Genomic DNA, 16851 nt, shown 5'->3' on the forward strand with positions numbered 1-16851 from the left:
TTCCAGCAATGTCTCAGCCAGCCCCGTGGTGTATTGGTGGCTTCTTGATCTAATTTACTAAGCTATATACTTCTGTGCGTTTTTTGGATGATGCATGCTGGATTTCACCACCAAGAATGAAGTGAAAGACTGCATTTGACAGAGAACTTCTAGACAGGAAAACTTGACTGCTGGAATGGAAAGCTCAACAGATACTCTTTTTCTTCCTCTCCCCGGCGGAACGGTTGAGTCTGGAGGCCACCAGAAGGGCTGAGTGCTTTTCCACAGAAAGATGGAGAGGAGCCAGAGTAAGTGGGACCTGGCTGTTAGGATCCAAGGTAGGGCATTGGGTGTCTACACAGCAGAAAGTCCAGTGTGGTGCTGGGGCTTTTAAGGGTGAGGCAGTTGTCAAAGCCCGATGGGGTGAGGGGGGAGTGCATCCTAGTAAGGTGGTAGTTCCTGAGTGGGGTGGGGAGTGTTGGCAGGGTGAGGAGCAGCTCTGGGGTGGTTTCGATGTTGGAGCCTGACCATGCCACAGGACTATTGTGTGGAAGGCCGTGAGGGTGCCAATGGCATGTCTGTGTGGAAGACTCACTGTGTATGAGGACTCTTCAGCTCCCATCTCACACAACTTATTCTTGGCCTTCCTGCCTTCTGAGATGGCAGCAGACACCTATTTGAGGTGCCCGCTGGCCCAGCCTGGAGGTCGGGGAGGTGCCCTCTCCTGGGACAACCAGCGGCCAGCACATAATTCAGAGAGGCTTCTCCAGGCTCCAGAACTTCCAGTGGGATGCTGTAACCAGCTCCAGTGTGCCTTTGTGCTGGTCTTTTCCACTGTGTTGCATGATGCATGGGAGATGCATGTTTTGCATGGAAGATGCTTGGCTCTCAGGTCTAGTCCGGGGCGGGATGGGGAAGCAGAAGGCCTGGAGGAATGGACAGCAGCAAGGGCTGCCTAGCTGCTAGAAGGGAAGGAAGGGGAGATGGCAAGACCTCACGGATACAAAGGTCCCTCCCCAGGGGGAGAAGTGGGTGCAGTGCGTGGCAGCAGCACAGTGAGGCAGTGGTCACAAGGTGGATTGCAGAGTGTGGATGGCCTCTGTTGCCTGCCTCAGATGCTTTGTGAACAGAACATGAGAGACTGTAACTGCAGGGCAGGCCCAGGGGCCACCATTCAGAGCTGCCTTCCACTCCCACAGCTGAAAGGCAGGCTGTGCTGAGAACTGAGGCCATGATTTGATGAAAGCATTGTGCAGACAGGAAGGACACTGGGCAGAGTGGCAGCAGCTCTCCCCTGCCCGCCTCAGGCATGTGCAGGGGAGGAACGGACCTCAGATGGTGCACATTTAGAGACCTTGATTCTCAACTCCCTGAGCCCTCTGGACAGATAGAACCAACCTCATACCCTTGCTTGGGAACAGCAGCAGCTCTGCTTCTTGACAGAAAGCTTCATGTGATCTGGGCGCAAGTGTCGTCCACACACATACACACAAAGCCTCGTGATACCAAGCCTTCCCAGTACTCGTTTATTGTGCTAAAATACACATGCCATAAAATATACCATTTGTCAATATTAGGTATGAATTACATTGTTGCACACCTGTCACCGCCATCCATTTCTAGAACAATCTTACCTTCCCTAGCTGAATCTGCTACCATGACACACAGTCACTTCCCAGCTCCTCTGCTCCCAGCTCCTGGCAGGCACTATTTGTTTCACAGTATTTCTCAGGGGCCCCTTCAATCCATCCCTGTTGGTAATAGGGTCAGGTCTCCCAGAGCTAGGGTGGGGAAGCATGGTCCCACCAGTGAATCATAGAGGGGAGCAGGCTACAATGTTGGGGGAAGTATAAAACATGAAATCAGATTGCGGGTGTATAGTGTCATGGGCAGGCTGCCTGGACCTGGTTGTACATAGGGGGTACAGTAGAGGCCAACAGCATGAAAACTCAATGCAGTAAACCCGTAACCATCTGTGCGCACGTGTACACAGCCAGTGGCACATGGTGATGATAACATTTTGGATATACTTGTTTACAAATAAAAAACCTGTGTGTATACACATGCTAGCGCCAGTACTTAGGCACGAACTCAGCCTGGATGCGGTCCCCTAGTTTTCTCACTCGAGGATGGCACTCTATCACTTGAGCCACACCTCTACTCTGGCTTTTGCTGGTTAGTTGGAAATAAGAGTGTCTCAGATGTGTCTGCCCAGGGAGACAGATTTTGATCCTCAGATCTCAGCCTCCTGAGTAGCTAGGATTATGGGCACAAGCCATCAGTGCTTGGCTAGATCAGTTGATTTTAGACATGGATTTCACCTTGTGCTTTTGCTTGTGAATCCTGAGAGGACCAGGGAATGGAGAACCCGAAAGGAGGCCATTGTGATACCAGTGGCTCCAGGGTACAGTTAGCAGTGTGCCCTAAGATTATTCTTTGAAAAATCAGGCTCCCAAACCAAAATCCTTGAAAGCTGCTACCTGCAGGGTCCCACCTCATCTAAGTATGTGTGGCTGACAAGAATGGAGGTACCTGGGCCAGAAGTGTGGCCGAGTGGTAGAGTGCTTGCCTAGCGTGCAAAAGCCCTAGGTTCAATTCCTCAGTACCACATACACAGGGAAAGCAGAAAGTGGTACTGTGGCTCAAGTGGTAAAGCACTAGCCTTTAGAAAGCCCAAGGACAGTTTCCAGGCCTGTGTTCAAACCCTGGGACTAGCAAAAAAAAAAAAAAAAAAAAATGTACCCACATGAGCCAAGCAATTGCATTCAGATATAAAAAAACCAAAGCTTCACTCAAGTGACCAGACTAGACATTTTAAGTGGCAGACGAGTTTGCTGTCTCTTCATGTCAATCAGCTTCCTGAGATGGAGTCAGTTCTTTACATTTGAGAAGTTGAGTTCACAATAGACAGAACGAGTCTTAGAAATGTGATAGTCTTCTAAAATAAAAAGAAACAATTCAGGAAACATTGTCTGTCTGTTCAGAGGGGCCCTAAGAACCCGACTTCTGCCCAAGTGCCAGTGGTTGCCACCTATAATCCTAGCTATTCAGGAGGCTGAGATCCGAGAATCATGGTTTGAAGCCAGCCAGAGCAGAAATATCCAAGAGATTGATCTCCAATGAATCAGCAAAATGCCTGCCTGCCTGGAGGCATAGCTCAAGTGGTAGAGTCTCAGCCATGATCAAAAACAACAACAACAAGGGAAATCAAGAGGAACTGGCTAACAGAACCAAGTGCTAATTGGTTTATTCCTGGACTGGATTAAATAATCTGTTCTTGGTAGTATTCAGTAATGGCCTGACTTCTCAAGTTTTGAAGGGTATTGTTCCCCACTTCCCATCCTCCATCTCTTGACAGACTTATGGAAATTTTTGTCATGCTATTGGTTCCCATTAGCTTCCTGGGGAAACGTGTGACCCTCCTCACCCCATCCTGGGGTCCAGAGGCTCTGTTTATGGTCCCGGGACCCCTGTCTCACCCCAGTGCAGCCCTCATCCCCAGTAGGTGCTCACCTTTCTTCCAGGTTGACATCTCCTGGAACACTGGAGTGGTGTAATGTATCTCCTGAGTAGATTCTGACCCTGATGAAGACAAGACACAGGAAGGTGTGGGCCAATTCCCTGATTCTGACCAGGCAGGGAAGCAGCATGGAGCCTGGGGACTTTGTGTGGAGCACTTGCCCTCTGGGGCTGGGCAGCACTGCCCGGGCCCTCTCCCTCCTAGGCAGGAATGACAGAAATGCAGGGGGAGGGGGGCAGGAGGGAGCCTGGACAGGGCAGGCATATTACTGATCACTGCTCCCTGGGCTGGCTGGGACATGCTCTGAGTTAGCCAGGCTCTGGGTGTCTTTCCTGTGAAGTGTATGTGCTATGCCTGCTTTGAGAGCAGACTTGACAACAGTGGTGAACAGCAAGGGGCCAGATTCTTGCTGTCATTGACATGTGCCTAGCATGTGAGGCCATAAGTGTAATCCCCAGCGCTTGCAAAACAGAAGCCAACAAAACAAAAGCATTGTGCTCCATCTAGAGATACATTATTACTGTATTTGTCACTAATAAATGATGTTTTACAAAGAGGAAGTTGCCTTGCTCAGTGTAGTAGCACAGGCCTGTGATTCCAGTGATCAAGAGAGAATCATAAGCTCAAGGGTAGATGTGATGATGAAAGTCATTAGAGACATAGTATGAATCATTCCACACTGATGTTATAAAAAAAAAAAAAAAGCATGCGCGCGCGCACACACACATACTAAAGAGAAGGCTCCCTCACCAAACCAATCCCCTAAACCCCCACCACCTCTGACTTACTTGGTTGAAGATTATAGGTGTTTTCATACAGGTCACTGTCCAGGGATAGAGCTCCAGAGTCTGTGGGCCCCTTCACTGTCGTAGCTTTTCCTACATAATTGGTACAGAATTAGTCAATTTTATTTTATTGCTGGTTTGTTTGTTTCTTTGTTTTTATGACAGACTCTTCCTGTGTAACCCAGGCTGGCCTTGAACACAAGATCTCCCTGCCTCAGGCTCTTGAGTGCTGGGATTACAGATACATGCTACCACACCTAGCTCAAAATGAGTCCAACAGAACCAGTTCAGTTTCTTTTTTACATCCTCTCTGCCAAGGAGCAGAGCCTCCAAAGCTTCGAGAGTGGCCTGTTGAAGGGCCTCAGTTGTCTCATGAGGGAAAGCTGCAGCTTTGGCTAGTGCACTCGCTGCACTAAGCCAGGGCCCTCTGGTGGGCTTCCAGACCTGTGAGGAACATTCTTAGTCTATGAGATTATTGGATATGGCCACATTTCCTTTCCTTTCTAAGAAACACTCAAGGAAAGACTTTGGAACACTGTCAAGAGATAGTTCATGATCTGCTTGCCAGTGGCTCACGTCTCTAGTCTTAGGAGGCAGAGAATGGGAGGATCAACGGGCCAGTATGGGCCCCAAATTCTTAAGAACCCATTAAAAAGCTGGGCACAAATCCAGGTGCTGGTGGCTTATCCCTGTAATCCTAACTACTCAGGAGGCTGAGATATAGGATCGCAGTTTGAAGCTAGCCCAGGCAGGAAAAGATATGAGACTCTTATCTCCAATAAACGACTCAGAAAAGGCTCTGTGGCTCAAGGTAGAGTGTTGGCTTTGAACATAAAGAGACCTAGAGTTCAAGCCCTGGGGGTGGTGTGGGGGGAGGGGGAGCTGGGCATATGCCATCACTAGCTTCTTGAGAACATAAATAGGAGGAACACAGTCCAGGGCCCAGTAATAAAAAGCCAGACTCTTACCTAAAAAGTAACTCAAAAGGGGCTGAGCCCATGGCTCAAATACTACAATGCTTGCCTAGGAATGTGAAGCCCTGAGCTTAAATCTAAATACCACCCTTAGCCTCCCTCCAAAAAAGGTCAAAATGGGGGCTGGGGGAAACTTGAAAGCAGAGCATTCAAGTCTAGTATCTGCCAAGCTCTGATTTTGATTCCTAGCACTGTAAAAACTAAAAAAGAAAAAACAGTTGAGTCCATGTTAGGCGCATATATATATATATATATATATATATATTTTTTTTTTTTTTTCTTTTTGCCAGTCCTGGGCTTAAGCTCAGGCCTGAACACTGTTCTTAGACTTTCTCAAGGCTAGAGCTCTACCACTGGAACCTCAACACCACTTCCGGCTTTTTTCTATGTATGTGGTAGGGAGGAATCGACCTGGGTCTTCGTGCATGCTAGGCAAGCACTCTACCACTAGGCCAAACTGCTGGCCAGTTTTTTAAAGAATGTAAAAGTAAGGAATTTTGAGATGGCCCCTGCTGGACCCAGGCTGAGTGAGTGTGCATACCGACCAGCAGAGAGGCCAGCTTTGTCTGGCAGCAACTCACAAAGGACAGTTACTGTGCTATGGTGAGCCATTCCAAGGCCTATCTCTTTCACTCTCCTCTCCCCGACCCCTCCCCCCTCATTACTGACCCTCTTCCCTTCTCACAAAAAAGAAGAAAAAGAAGAGAGGGAGGAAAGAAGAAGAACCTCAGGGGGCCACAATGGAAATCCACTTACTTGCTTTGTATTTTGGTCGAATCCAAAATACCAGAATTAGGATGATTGCCAACAGCACCAGTAACACAGGAACCAGCAGAGGCACGAGGCATAAAGGACAGCTGTCTGCATCTGCAGGAAGACCATGTGCCCAAAGGGCCACACCCAAGTTCACTCACCCACTGCGTGTCAGATCCCCAAACTAGAATGGACAACTCATACGAGTCATCATCTTAGTCCCCAGAGCTGAAAGTCAAGATCAGGGGGCTTGGAAGCCTGGCTCAAGGGGGTAGAGTGCTTTGTCAATGAGTGAGTGTCCAGTACTGAGTCCACGTCTTGGTCTCAGACCAACAATAAAAGAATGTCAAGACCATCTTCCACCAGGCTGAGAAAAACATCACTGCATTTGACAGAATGATGGATGAGTGATTGTTGCCAAACTGCTATCCTAGCTACTCAAGAGGCTGAGGTCTGAGGATGGAGGTTTGAAGCCAGCCTAGCCAGGAGAGTCTGTGAGATTCTTCTCTCCAATTAACCAGTAAAAGGAAGCTAGAGGGCTGGGAATGTGGCTTGGTGGTAGAGCGCTTGCCTAGCATGCATGAAGCCCTGGATTCAATTCCTCACTGCTACATATACAGAAAATGCCGGAAGTGATGTTGTGGCTCAAATGGTAGAGTGGTTAGTCCTGAGCAAAAGAAGCTCAGGGACAGTGTCTAGGTCTGGAGAAGAAGAAGAAGAAGAAGGAGAAGAGGAGGAGGAAGAGGAAGAGCAGCAGCAGCAGCCGCCAGAAAGTCAAGGTATGGCTTGACTTGAATGAGAAAAGTTAAAAGGACAGGTCCTGAGTTCTAGTGTGCGCGCGTGTGCACACACACACATACGAAGCTAACCCTATGTCCAGTGGTCACAGCCACATGTGACTGAGAAATCAGAGGGTAGGATGCTTCTCTGGGCTGGGAGAAGCTGACATACAGCTTTGACATTCACAGATCCCATGCATGTTTCTCTACACTTAGGGCTTTTTTGGTGCTTAATTGGAGATGAGTCTCACAGACTTTCCGGCCCTGGCTGGTTTAGAACTGCAATCCTCCCATCCAGACAGGAACATTCATAAGATTCTTATCTCTAATTAGCTACCAAAGAAGCTGGAAGTGGAGCTGTGGCTCAAGTGGTAGAGTGCTTAGTCTTGAGAAAAACAAGTTCAGGGGCAGTGCTCAGGACCTCAGTTCAAGTCCTTGGGTAAGCAAAAAATGAGTAAGTAATAAGTAAAAATGCCATTTTTTTTTGCCAGTCCTGGGGTTTGAACTCAGGGCCTGGGCACTGTCCTTGGACAATTTTTGCTCAAGGCTAGCACTCTGCCACCTGAGCCACAGTACCACTTCTGGCTTTTTCTGAGTATGTAGTACCAAGGAATCAAACCCAGGGCTTTGGGCATGCTAGGCAAGCACTCTACCACTAGGCCAAACTAGGCCCCCAAATGCCCATTTTTGCCCTTTCCTTATTATTGCCACCTGTGACTATGACCTCACCCAGTCACGAGGTCCCATTCAATGACGTGTGTGCGCTCCCACCATTGTTTCTCTCCTAAATGATTACCAGAGACAATCCCCATCTGGTACTTGTGCCCTGTAATCCCCTAAATGAATTCTCTTCAAGGATGGTAAATATTTCCTCATATTTCCTGTCTGTCCAGGGCACATGGCAGATCCTAAGCTCTTCTTGTAACTTCAAGCCCCGTCTGACTTGGCCCCTTCTGTCTCCAGTTTCATTTGGGGTCATACTCTCCTCTTCTAACCTTCACCTTTCCCAGCCACCTGATTGATCCTTAAATTCAGTTCCCTCCCAAGCTGAAGCTCTTCACATCCCACATCCTTTGCTAGCACTCTCTTTGCACGCTCTCTCTCTCTCTCTCTCTCTCTCTCTCTCTCTCTCTATATATATATATATATATATATATATATATATATATATATATATATATATATATATATATCATATAGCGAGCTCCATCTCATCCTTTGGAGCTCTACTTCAAGATGGTCCCCATCAAAATGCCTGTTTAACCACCTGGTTCAGGTAAGTCCCCCCTCTTGCTTATCCTTTCCAGCACTAAGCCATTCTTTTTTCTTTGAAACAACCACAACTCATGATTGAGGGCAACTGGGGTTCCCGCTGCCCTAGTAATTGTAATCACTCAGATGGGAGCCCTGGTTTACCTAGCCCAGGTCTTGGTACATCCGAGTTCCCACTTAACTATTTGATGAACAGATCAATGGTCAAAGAACCCATGCTTCTACCTGTAATCCTAGCTACTGAGATCTGAAAATCATGATTCCAAGCCAGCCAAGGCAGAAAAGTTTGTGAGACTTATCTAGCAAAAAGCCAGAAGTAGAAGTGTGGCTCCAGTGGTGAAGTGCCAGCCTTGAGCAAAGGAAGATTGCAAGGCCCTGAGTTCAAGCCCTAGTACTGGTTTAAAAAAAATGTGTTTATGGTTTCTCCTCTCAGTTCTTTCTTGGTTGGGGCCACAGCCATATCTTAAGTATCACTGAAATCCCAGGAACACAACTGCTTGCACTGATAACTATGGATCTGACCTACTAACCATGGGAAATGACAGGGTTTTTGTTGTTGTTTTGGTTTGGTTTGATAGTGCCAGTCCTAAATTCAGGGTCTGGGTGCTGGCTCTGAGCTTTCTTCTCAAGATTCATGCTCTACCACTTGAGCCATACCTCCACTTGTTGCTTTTTGCTAGTTAATCAGAGATAAGAGTGTCATAGACTTCCCTGCATGGGTTGACTCTGGACCTCCATCCTCAGATCTCAGCCTCCTGAGTAGCTAGTATTACAGACAAGAGCCACTGGTGCCTGGCTAGAAGATGACATAGTTTCATAATTTACCAAAAGAATTGGAGAGGAACTTCTAATCACGCTCATGAATCGCAGGAAAATTCCACGGAAACATATGCACTCGTGGATTACTGCCCACCATTGGAGAATAGGTTTAGTCCCTATCCTCATTCTTGTCCCATCCCAGCACCACATTTGTGGGGGTAGGGTTCCACCCCATTTATGCCCAAAGATGGATGGTTCTAACCTGGAACAAACAGCATCCTCTAAAACCTTCTGCAAAAATGGGTATCTATACTCTTAAGAACATTTTCCTGGGGAAAGTATCCATTACTATCATTAGATTGTTAGAGCAAATCAGTTGTAACCAAAAAGCTAAGAGTCATGGAGCTTGGCCATTGTTGTCCAATAGAACTTTCTATAGTGACGGAAGTGTTCTGTGTCTGTGTTGTCAGTGGCACCCATCAGCCACCTCCAGCCACGGACAATTAAAGTGCCACGAAACTGTGGCACTACATTTTCTAAAGCATTTAGTGTTTAAGTCATTTGAATGGCAATGGAAATGGCCATATGCAAGAGAATCAAGAGAGGAGAAGCCAGGTGGCTCACACCTGTAATTCCAGCGACCCAGGGGTTGAGGTAAAGAGGGTCACAGTTCAGAGCCAGCCCGGGCAAAAACTTCTCAAGCAATAGCTAGGCCTGGTGGTGTTTGTCATCCTACTAGGCGATTGAGACTGGGAACGTGGCAGGTCCAAGGCAGCCTAGGTAAAGACCCTCCCGTCACTGAGTAAGCTGAGTGTGGTCGTCTGTGTGGCCTGTCATCTCGGCTATGGCAGGAAGTGTAAATAGAGGATCATAGTTTCAGACAGGCCCAAGCAAAAACTGACACCCTGTTTCAAATATAAGCAGAGCAAAAAAGAGCTGGAGGTATTAACCAAGTGGTAGAGAACCTGCATAGCGAGTGTACTGACTTCAAATCTCAGTATCAGTACTGAGAAACAAATTAAGATGGACCAGGACACTGGCAACCGTATGTTTATAAGACTATATTATATACGTATATATGTTATATATGTATACTCTCTCTATATATATGTCTCTCTCTATATGTTCCCTCTCTCCTTCCAGTCTATATCAAGGTCACCTTTACAGATTAAGGCCATTTATATTGGACTAGAATAAGAGGCTGGGGTGGGAAGATGGCAGAGGGAAATATAAAGACATTTTAAGAATTATTAAATATTTGAAAATACTGAAGTATCTATACGATGTGTTAGACAGGAAGAGTAAGGCTTCCTTGAGTACAGATGAGGTACCTGAATGCTTGAGAAGAGAATGGGGAAAGATCACGACCCTCTCTCTTCCTAACACTGATTCTAGGATCTCTATATTGAGCCTTCAGGAAAAAAAATTCTGCCCACATGGTGTGAACATGAAATAAAATATCTGGACAAGATTCCAGACAAGTGAAATGTTAAGGTCTAGGAGTTTTGCATGACAACTTGGCTAATCAGAAATATTCAAGTTTTTAGAGAAACTGAACTAGAATGTTTAAGAAGACAAATCTGAAGGTGAATGAGGATAGTGCACATTTATAATCTGCACTAAGGAGGCTGAGACAGGAGGATCCGGAGCTTGAACTTGGCTTGGGCTACATAAACTGACCTTGTATCAACAATAAAAGAGGAAGGAGAAATAGAAAGAGAGAGAGAGAGAGAGAGAGAGAGAGAGAGAGAGAGAGAGAGAGAGAGAGAGAGAGAGAGAGAGAGAGAGAGAGAGGGAGGGAGGGAGGGAAGAAAGGAAGGAAGGAAGGAAGGAAGGAAGGAAGGAAGGAAGGAAAAGAGAAAGGGGAGGAGAAGAGAAAGGAAAGGAAAAGAGAGGGGAGGGGAGAGGAGAGAAGAGGAAACTTTAGTGACATAGTTTGCGGGATCTTGACTGTTTCCAAGGGGGCTGAAGTGCCCTTTGTAGAAGAAGAGAACCTCACAGAGCTCAGAGCCTTCAAGAGCCGGAGGTGTACTCACCAACAACTGTGAAGTTGAATTCTTGACTATATTTTGAGATGTTGACAGTTTGGGCTTTGCATTTGTAGGGGCCGGATTCATTGGCTTTAGAGATCTTTAGGTTAAAAACCACTGGTTCACCTTTTCCTTTCTTCTTGCACATTTGTTTCTTATAGAAAAACAATGAGTAATTGACTCTAAGCAATGGATTCTTGATGGAACAAAACAGAAATACATTTTGGCCTATCCTGACTATACTTGCATTTGATGTCAAATTTGGAAGAGACATTTCTGGGGAGAAAAAAAAAGACAAGGAAAAGTCATGAAAATCCAATGATAATAAGTCAGCAGTGGTGTAGCCATGTTTTCTGGGTCCTGTGATACTTTCCATTCCTGAGGATGGAGGTTCAGTGGGGGACCCCCATTCTCCTCTCTTACCAGGGTGAAGCTCATGTTGATTCTATTACAACTTGCTATGCTGACTTGGAAATAATTAACACATTAGGTTTGATGACTTGTTGGGTCCATCTGCTATTTAAATTTTTTTTTAATTTCAAACACACTATTATAGAAGACATTCTCATGAACCTGTGTGTTCTCTCACCCAACTTCAGTAATGGTCAACTCATGGCCAGACCCCTGTGCTATCTATTATTGCGACAACTCAAATAAAGTTTGCCCCTTCCAAAACTCATGTTGCTCCCTCCCAAGTACATATATCTAGCAGGGCTTAAGCTATATCACCAAGATGTTTGGTTTTCTAGTTCAAAAATCAGCCACAAAAAGAAAAAAGAAAAGACAAACCATTTTGGTAATACCCAATGCTGGTAGCTAATGCCTGGAATCCTAGCTACTCTGAAGATCATAGTTAGAAGCCAACCACAGCAGACAAATCTGAGAGACTCAGATTAACTGGCAAAAATCTGGAAAAGGGAGTAACACTGTTCAAAAAGACATGTAGTCAGCACTGAGAAATGTGGCTTAATGGTCGAGTGCTTGCCTAGCATGCATGAAGCCCTGGGTTCGATTCCTTCATACCACAGACACAAAAAGCCAGATGTAGCTCAAGTGGTAGAGTGCTAACCTTGAGCTGAAAAGCTCAGGAACAGCTCCCAGGCCTACAACCAAAAAAAAACTGGAAGAGGATCTATGGTTCAAGTGGTAAAGCTCCAGCCTCAAGTGAGTGATAAAGCCAAGCAAGAGACTCAACTTAAAGCCCTGGTATCAATACACACACCCACACACACCTGTCCCCCTCCCTTACCCACCCCCACCATGTCTTGGTAGAAAAGTTCTCAATCTTGTGTCACTGATTCTCAGGAAAAAAAAAAAATAGCTTCCTCCCTAAAGCAGCGGGTGTTTGTCTTTCAGTTCTTCATCTTGAGAAAAGCAAGTGAAACTCACCATCTTTTCTGCTCAGATTCTCATCATCCAGCATAGCCTTTTGAACTGAAAGAGAAAAAAAAAAAAAGGAAGAGGAGAGAGATCTCATTGTCCACCAGAAGCCTGGAGAATCAAGTCTCAAAAGTGCTAAATGGGCTTACAGGCGACAAAAAGAAGCATTCCAAAGAACAGTGTATCCAGAAGGCCCCGCATCCTCTTGAAGGAAATCAGGGAGCAGCGCCGACAGCCTGCTGTGAACAGAGACAGTGAGCCATGGTGGCGTAAGTCCCTGAGGAACTTCCTCCTTTTCTTTACCCATCAAAGGAAGTGAGAGCATTTAGGCAAGCATTGCACAACTGGGCTGAACAGCCTATCTCTGTGTTTTCTCCATCGGTTCTCTTAAAAAAAAAAGATGTGCTAAATTGCTTCTAAACCAAGACTAGTTCTGTGGAAGAGTGACCACAAAACAGAGAAGGGGACAAGAGAGGAGATGAGAGACTATCATATAGATGAAAAAACTGCCACTAGAGCAATTCTGCTATTTAAAATTTGGCCTACTTTATTTATTTATTTATTTATTTATTTATTTATTTATTTATTTATTTATTTATTTTTATTGCCTGTCCTGGAGCTTGAACTCAGGGCCTGGGTACTGTCCCTGAGCTTCTTTTGCCCAGGCTAGCACTCTACTACTTGAGACACAGTAGCACTTCCAGGCTTTTCTGTTTATGTGGTACTGAGGAATCGGACCCAAGGTTTTGTGCATGCGAGGAAAGCAGTCTTCCACTAAGCCACATTCCAAGCCCCCTACCTCTTAATTTAAATGAAAGGAACATTATGATATATATTATGTTTTTATTACTGACTTACATGTAGACACATTTCATTTATTTTTGTGTGTCATTCCTGGGACTTGAACTCAGAGCCTGGGTTTTGTTCTTAAACTTTTGTGCTCAGGTGGGCTCTAATACTGGATCCACAGGTCCACTTCCAGCATTTTTGGTGGTTAACTGAAAATAAGAGTCTTACAGACTTTCCTGCCTGAACTGGCTTCAAGTTGAGATCCTCAGATCTCAGCCTCCGGAATAGCAAGGATTTAAAGTGAGACCAATGGTGCCCAACTTTCTTTAGGTAATTTTTAAATGACAGCTTGATCAGATCAAACTTTTTTTTTTTTGGTGGTTATGGGGCTTGAACTCTCTTCAGCTCAAGGCTACTGCCCTACCCCTATAGTCAATCTTCTTCCTCCTCCCCACTCCCCCTCCTCTCCACTCCCCTTCCCCCTTCCCTCTCCTCCTCCCCCCCTTCCTCCTCCTCCTCCTTCTTCTTCTTCTTGTTCTTCTTCTTCTTCTCCTCCTTCTTCTTCATCATGGGTTATGGGGTGCTGTCCCTGAGCTCTTCAGCTCAAGGCTACCATCCTACCCTTGAGCCACAGCCCCACTTCTCGTTTTCTGGAGGTTAGATGGAAATAAGAGTCTCAGGTCCTTTTGTGACCAGGCTGTTTTTGAACCTTGATACTCAGATCTCAACCTCCTGAGTAGCTAGGATTACAGGCGTGAGCCACTGTGCCTGGCTGGATTGCTTCTTCTATTTCCTTAAAGAATGACATTGGGATATTGATGGATATTACATTTGTAGATAGCCCTGGGAGAGATTGCCATTTTCATGAGCAAGTTAAATAGAAAGCCCACAGAGTGGGAGAAAATCTTCACTAACCAGGCCTTGCATCTAAAATCTATCTACAGCTAAAAAAATTGAATCTCTCCAAAACAAATCTTCAAAGAAACAACCATCCCATTAAAAGATGGACCAAAGACTTAAAGAGAGACTTCTCTGAAGAGGAAATAAGAATGGCCTATAGACACATGAACAAATGCTCAACATCTCTGGCCATAAAGGAAATGCAAATCGAAACAAACTGAAGATTCCACCTCACTCCAGTTAGAATCGCCATGATCAAGAAATCTAATAACAACAGATGCTGGTGGAGATGTGGCCAGGAGGGATCGCTATTATACTGTTGGTGGCAGTGTAAACTTGTTCAACCACTGTGGAAAGCAGTATGGCAATTCCTCAAAAATGGAAGACCTGTAAAAAATCATATTAAGTGAAGTAAGCCAGACCCAAAGGAACACAGGCTCAATGGTTTCCCTCATTTGTATTAGTACACATCTAGGACTCTCCTAGCAGAGGATTACAATAGTGTAAAACCTAGATACATAAGGTCATAGAGACTAAATGAAAAGATCTCTAGGATATGGAAAGAGCTTTATCTTGAGTGATTGTTGTTCTTAATGTACTATGTCATTTTTCTTCTCCTTTGTTGCCCTTTGGTTAATCTCATATTGTTACTGTATCTGACTTTGTTACCTGGTATATTGTATATAGGTTTATTTATTTGAAATAGGAAAGGAAAGGGGGGAAACAGGATAATTGGGAGAAGGTGAAGGGAGGGAAATGGGGACAAAAACATAAGAAGGGGTATCAATGTGTGTAAAGTAATGCACCTACTATCTGGCAAATATAACTTGTAACCCCTTTATACATTACCTCAATAATTAAAAAATAAAATGAAAAACAATTTTAACAACATTCCATTAGGTGGCGCCATTGTCAAGATTCTGTAGTTTCAAAAAGCTTGGGAAAGCACCACTGGCCATTTGCTGCCTATAATACCTGATTTTGATTTCTGCTGTTTTTCTTTGCAATCACTTGAAATAAAAAAAACTCCATTTTATAAATACTGTACTGTTTTAGGCTAATAGGGGTAAAAGAAATGGGCTTAAAAAGGAATTTAATCACTAGGCAAAAAAATACCACCAAATGCTTGTGAAGACTGGTGCTTGGGAACACGTTAGGATTTTTTACCCCTAGAAAACTTACGTCTGAGATCTGGAGGATAACAGGCAAAAAAGCTGCCAGTGCCTTTGGAATTGTCCACAATTTTCTCCCTTTTCATCACCAATTCCTCCATCACTTCTACTTTATAAATCCAGTTATTGGAATGATTTCAACCCAAATGCAATTTGTATTCTTCATTTTTGTGTACATTTGGTTAATTAAAGGCAGGAGGTTTAGCTCAGTACTACCAAATTGGTAATCCCTTTAAGTTTGTCTGTTTCAAGTTAAAAAGTTGAACTGAGTTCTAGGGGCCCATACCTGTAATCCTAGCTACTCAGTGGCTAAGAGCTGAGGATTGTGATTCAAAGCCAGCTCAGCCAAGAAAGTCTGTGAGCCTCTTTTATCTCCAATTAACCAGCAAGACAAAACAAAAAATAACAGAAGTGGAAGTATGGCTCAAAAAGTAGAGCACCAATCTTGAGCCAAAAGCTAAATAAGAGCAAGAGGCCCTGAGTTTAAGTCCTAGGACCAGCACGCACACACATACACACATTCCAATCTGTACAGATGGAATAGAAGCCAATGGTGGCCTGGGTCTTGGGGAGGAATGGAGGGCATTGATTACCAGGAAACAGAGGGTGTCTCTAGGGTGATATTTTTTTTTAATGGTGCTGGGCTGAAATTCAGGGATTTTCAAATGCCATATAACCACTCTACTATTGAACTGTAACCCCATCCCAGGTGTTGATGGGTTTTGCTTATTTCTTCCTGGGTGCTGTCCCTCAGGTTTTTTTTTTTTTTTTTACTCAAGTCTAGTGCTCTACCACTTGAATCATACCTCCACTTCCAGATTTTTTGGTTAACTGGTGATCAGAGTCTCATAGATTTTCCTGCCCAGGCTAGCTTGGAACTAGATCTTTGGATCTCAGCCTCCTGAGTAGCTAGGATTACAGGTGTGAGCCATCTATATGAGCTGAAGATTTGCTGTTTTAAGTGCAGAAACGTGTTCTATCATGTGACGTAAATATTTGCATAAAGAATTTCACCTTTTCAAGTAAAACAACAGAGGCTTTTGGTCTGTTCTCTCCTAAGTAGCCTGGCAAGTAAGTAGATTATTTTTCATCTTGGTTTCCTGGTTGGTGAGGGTGAGGGGGTGGAGAGTGTCTTGGCCTGGCACTGAGAGAAAGCTCTTCCAGATCCAGCCAGTGCAGGGAAAGCACGATGCCTGGCACATGGACAAAATGCTGGTCTTTGGCTGCCTGGGCCCAACTTTGGGGAAATTTTATCAGGTTAAGATGTCCAGCTTGTGACTGCAGGCTGGAAATAACCATTTCTGGATTCTCAATCACAATGTTGCTCAACATCCACTGAGACCTGAAGCCCAGAAGGCACCATAATCTAGGGACTCTTGTGAAAGGTGCCTTCTTTAACAAAGTTAAAATCTTTAGATGGAGCCATGGGCCAGGTGATTCATGCCTGTAATCCTAGCTACTCAGGAGGCTGAGATGTGAAGATAGTGGTGCCAAGCCCAAACTCTTAACTCCAATTCACCAGCAAAATGCCAGAATCGGGCTGGGAGTTTGGCCTAGTGGTAGAGTGCTTGCCTAGCATGCACGAAGACGCGGGTACCACATACATAGAAAAAAGCCAGAAATGGTGCTGAGGCTCACGTGGTAGAGTTCTAGCCTTGAGAAAAATCCAAGGACAGTGCTCAGGCCCTGAGCTCAAGCCCAGGACTGGCAAAAAAAAAAAAAAAAAAAAAAAAAAACAAAAAAAACGCCGGAATCAGTT

General features: G+C 44.9%; 1 protein-coding gene across 4 annotated transcripts; it reads right to left on the bottom strand.

Annotated features, from left to right (window-relative positions):
* Positions 1-1482: 1482 nt before the first annotated feature.
* Milr1 (mast cell immunoglobulin like receptor 1) lies at positions 1483-12505 on the bottom strand. 4 transcript variants are annotated; one of them, XM_090349927.1, is made up of 6 exons: positions 12241-12505; positions 10858-11127; positions 6015-6125; positions 4288-4377; positions 3493-3561; positions 1483-2914 (listed from the first exon to the last, which is right to left on the bottom strand). In XM_090349927.1, the coding sequence occupies exons 1-6, from the start codon at positions 12326-12328 to the stop codon at positions 2850-2852; spliced, it is 693 nt and encodes a 230-aa protein (XP_090206053.1). In that variant the 5' UTR covers positions 12329-12505; the 3' UTR covers positions 1483-2849. The 4 variants fall into 4 exon arrangements, with proteins under 4 accessions (XP_090206053.1, XP_090206052.1, XP_090206054.1 ...); XM_090349926.1 differs by having other exon boundaries at positions 1483-2917; positions 12241-12504; XM_090349928.1 differs by lacking the exon at positions 6015-6125 and having other exon boundaries at positions 1483-2917.
* Between the last annotated feature and the right edge of the window lie 4346 nt (positions 12506-16851).

The sequence above is a fragment of the Megascapheus bottae genome, chromosome 17, assembly GCF_031878675.1.
Source record: "Megascapheus bottae isolate mThoBot1 chromosome 17, mThoBot2.hap1, whole genome shotgun sequence".
NCBI lineage: Eukaryota > Metazoa > Chordata > Mammalia > Rodentia > Geomyidae > Megascapheus > Megascapheus bottae.

Coding starts and splice junctions, on each gene's coding strand:
- Milr1 (XM_090349926.1), bottom strand. CDS start 12,328: ATGAGATCTCTCTCCTCTTCCTTTTTTTTTTTTTCTCTTTCAGTTCAA. Junction 4,378..6,014: donor TCGACCAAAATACAAAGCAA/GTAAGTGGATTT, acceptor CCAATTATGTAG/GAAAAGCTACGACAGTGAAG. Junction 3,562..4,287: donor CACCTATAATCTTCAACCAA/GTAAGTCAGAGG, acceptor TGTCTTCATCAG/GGTCAGAATCTACTCAGGAG.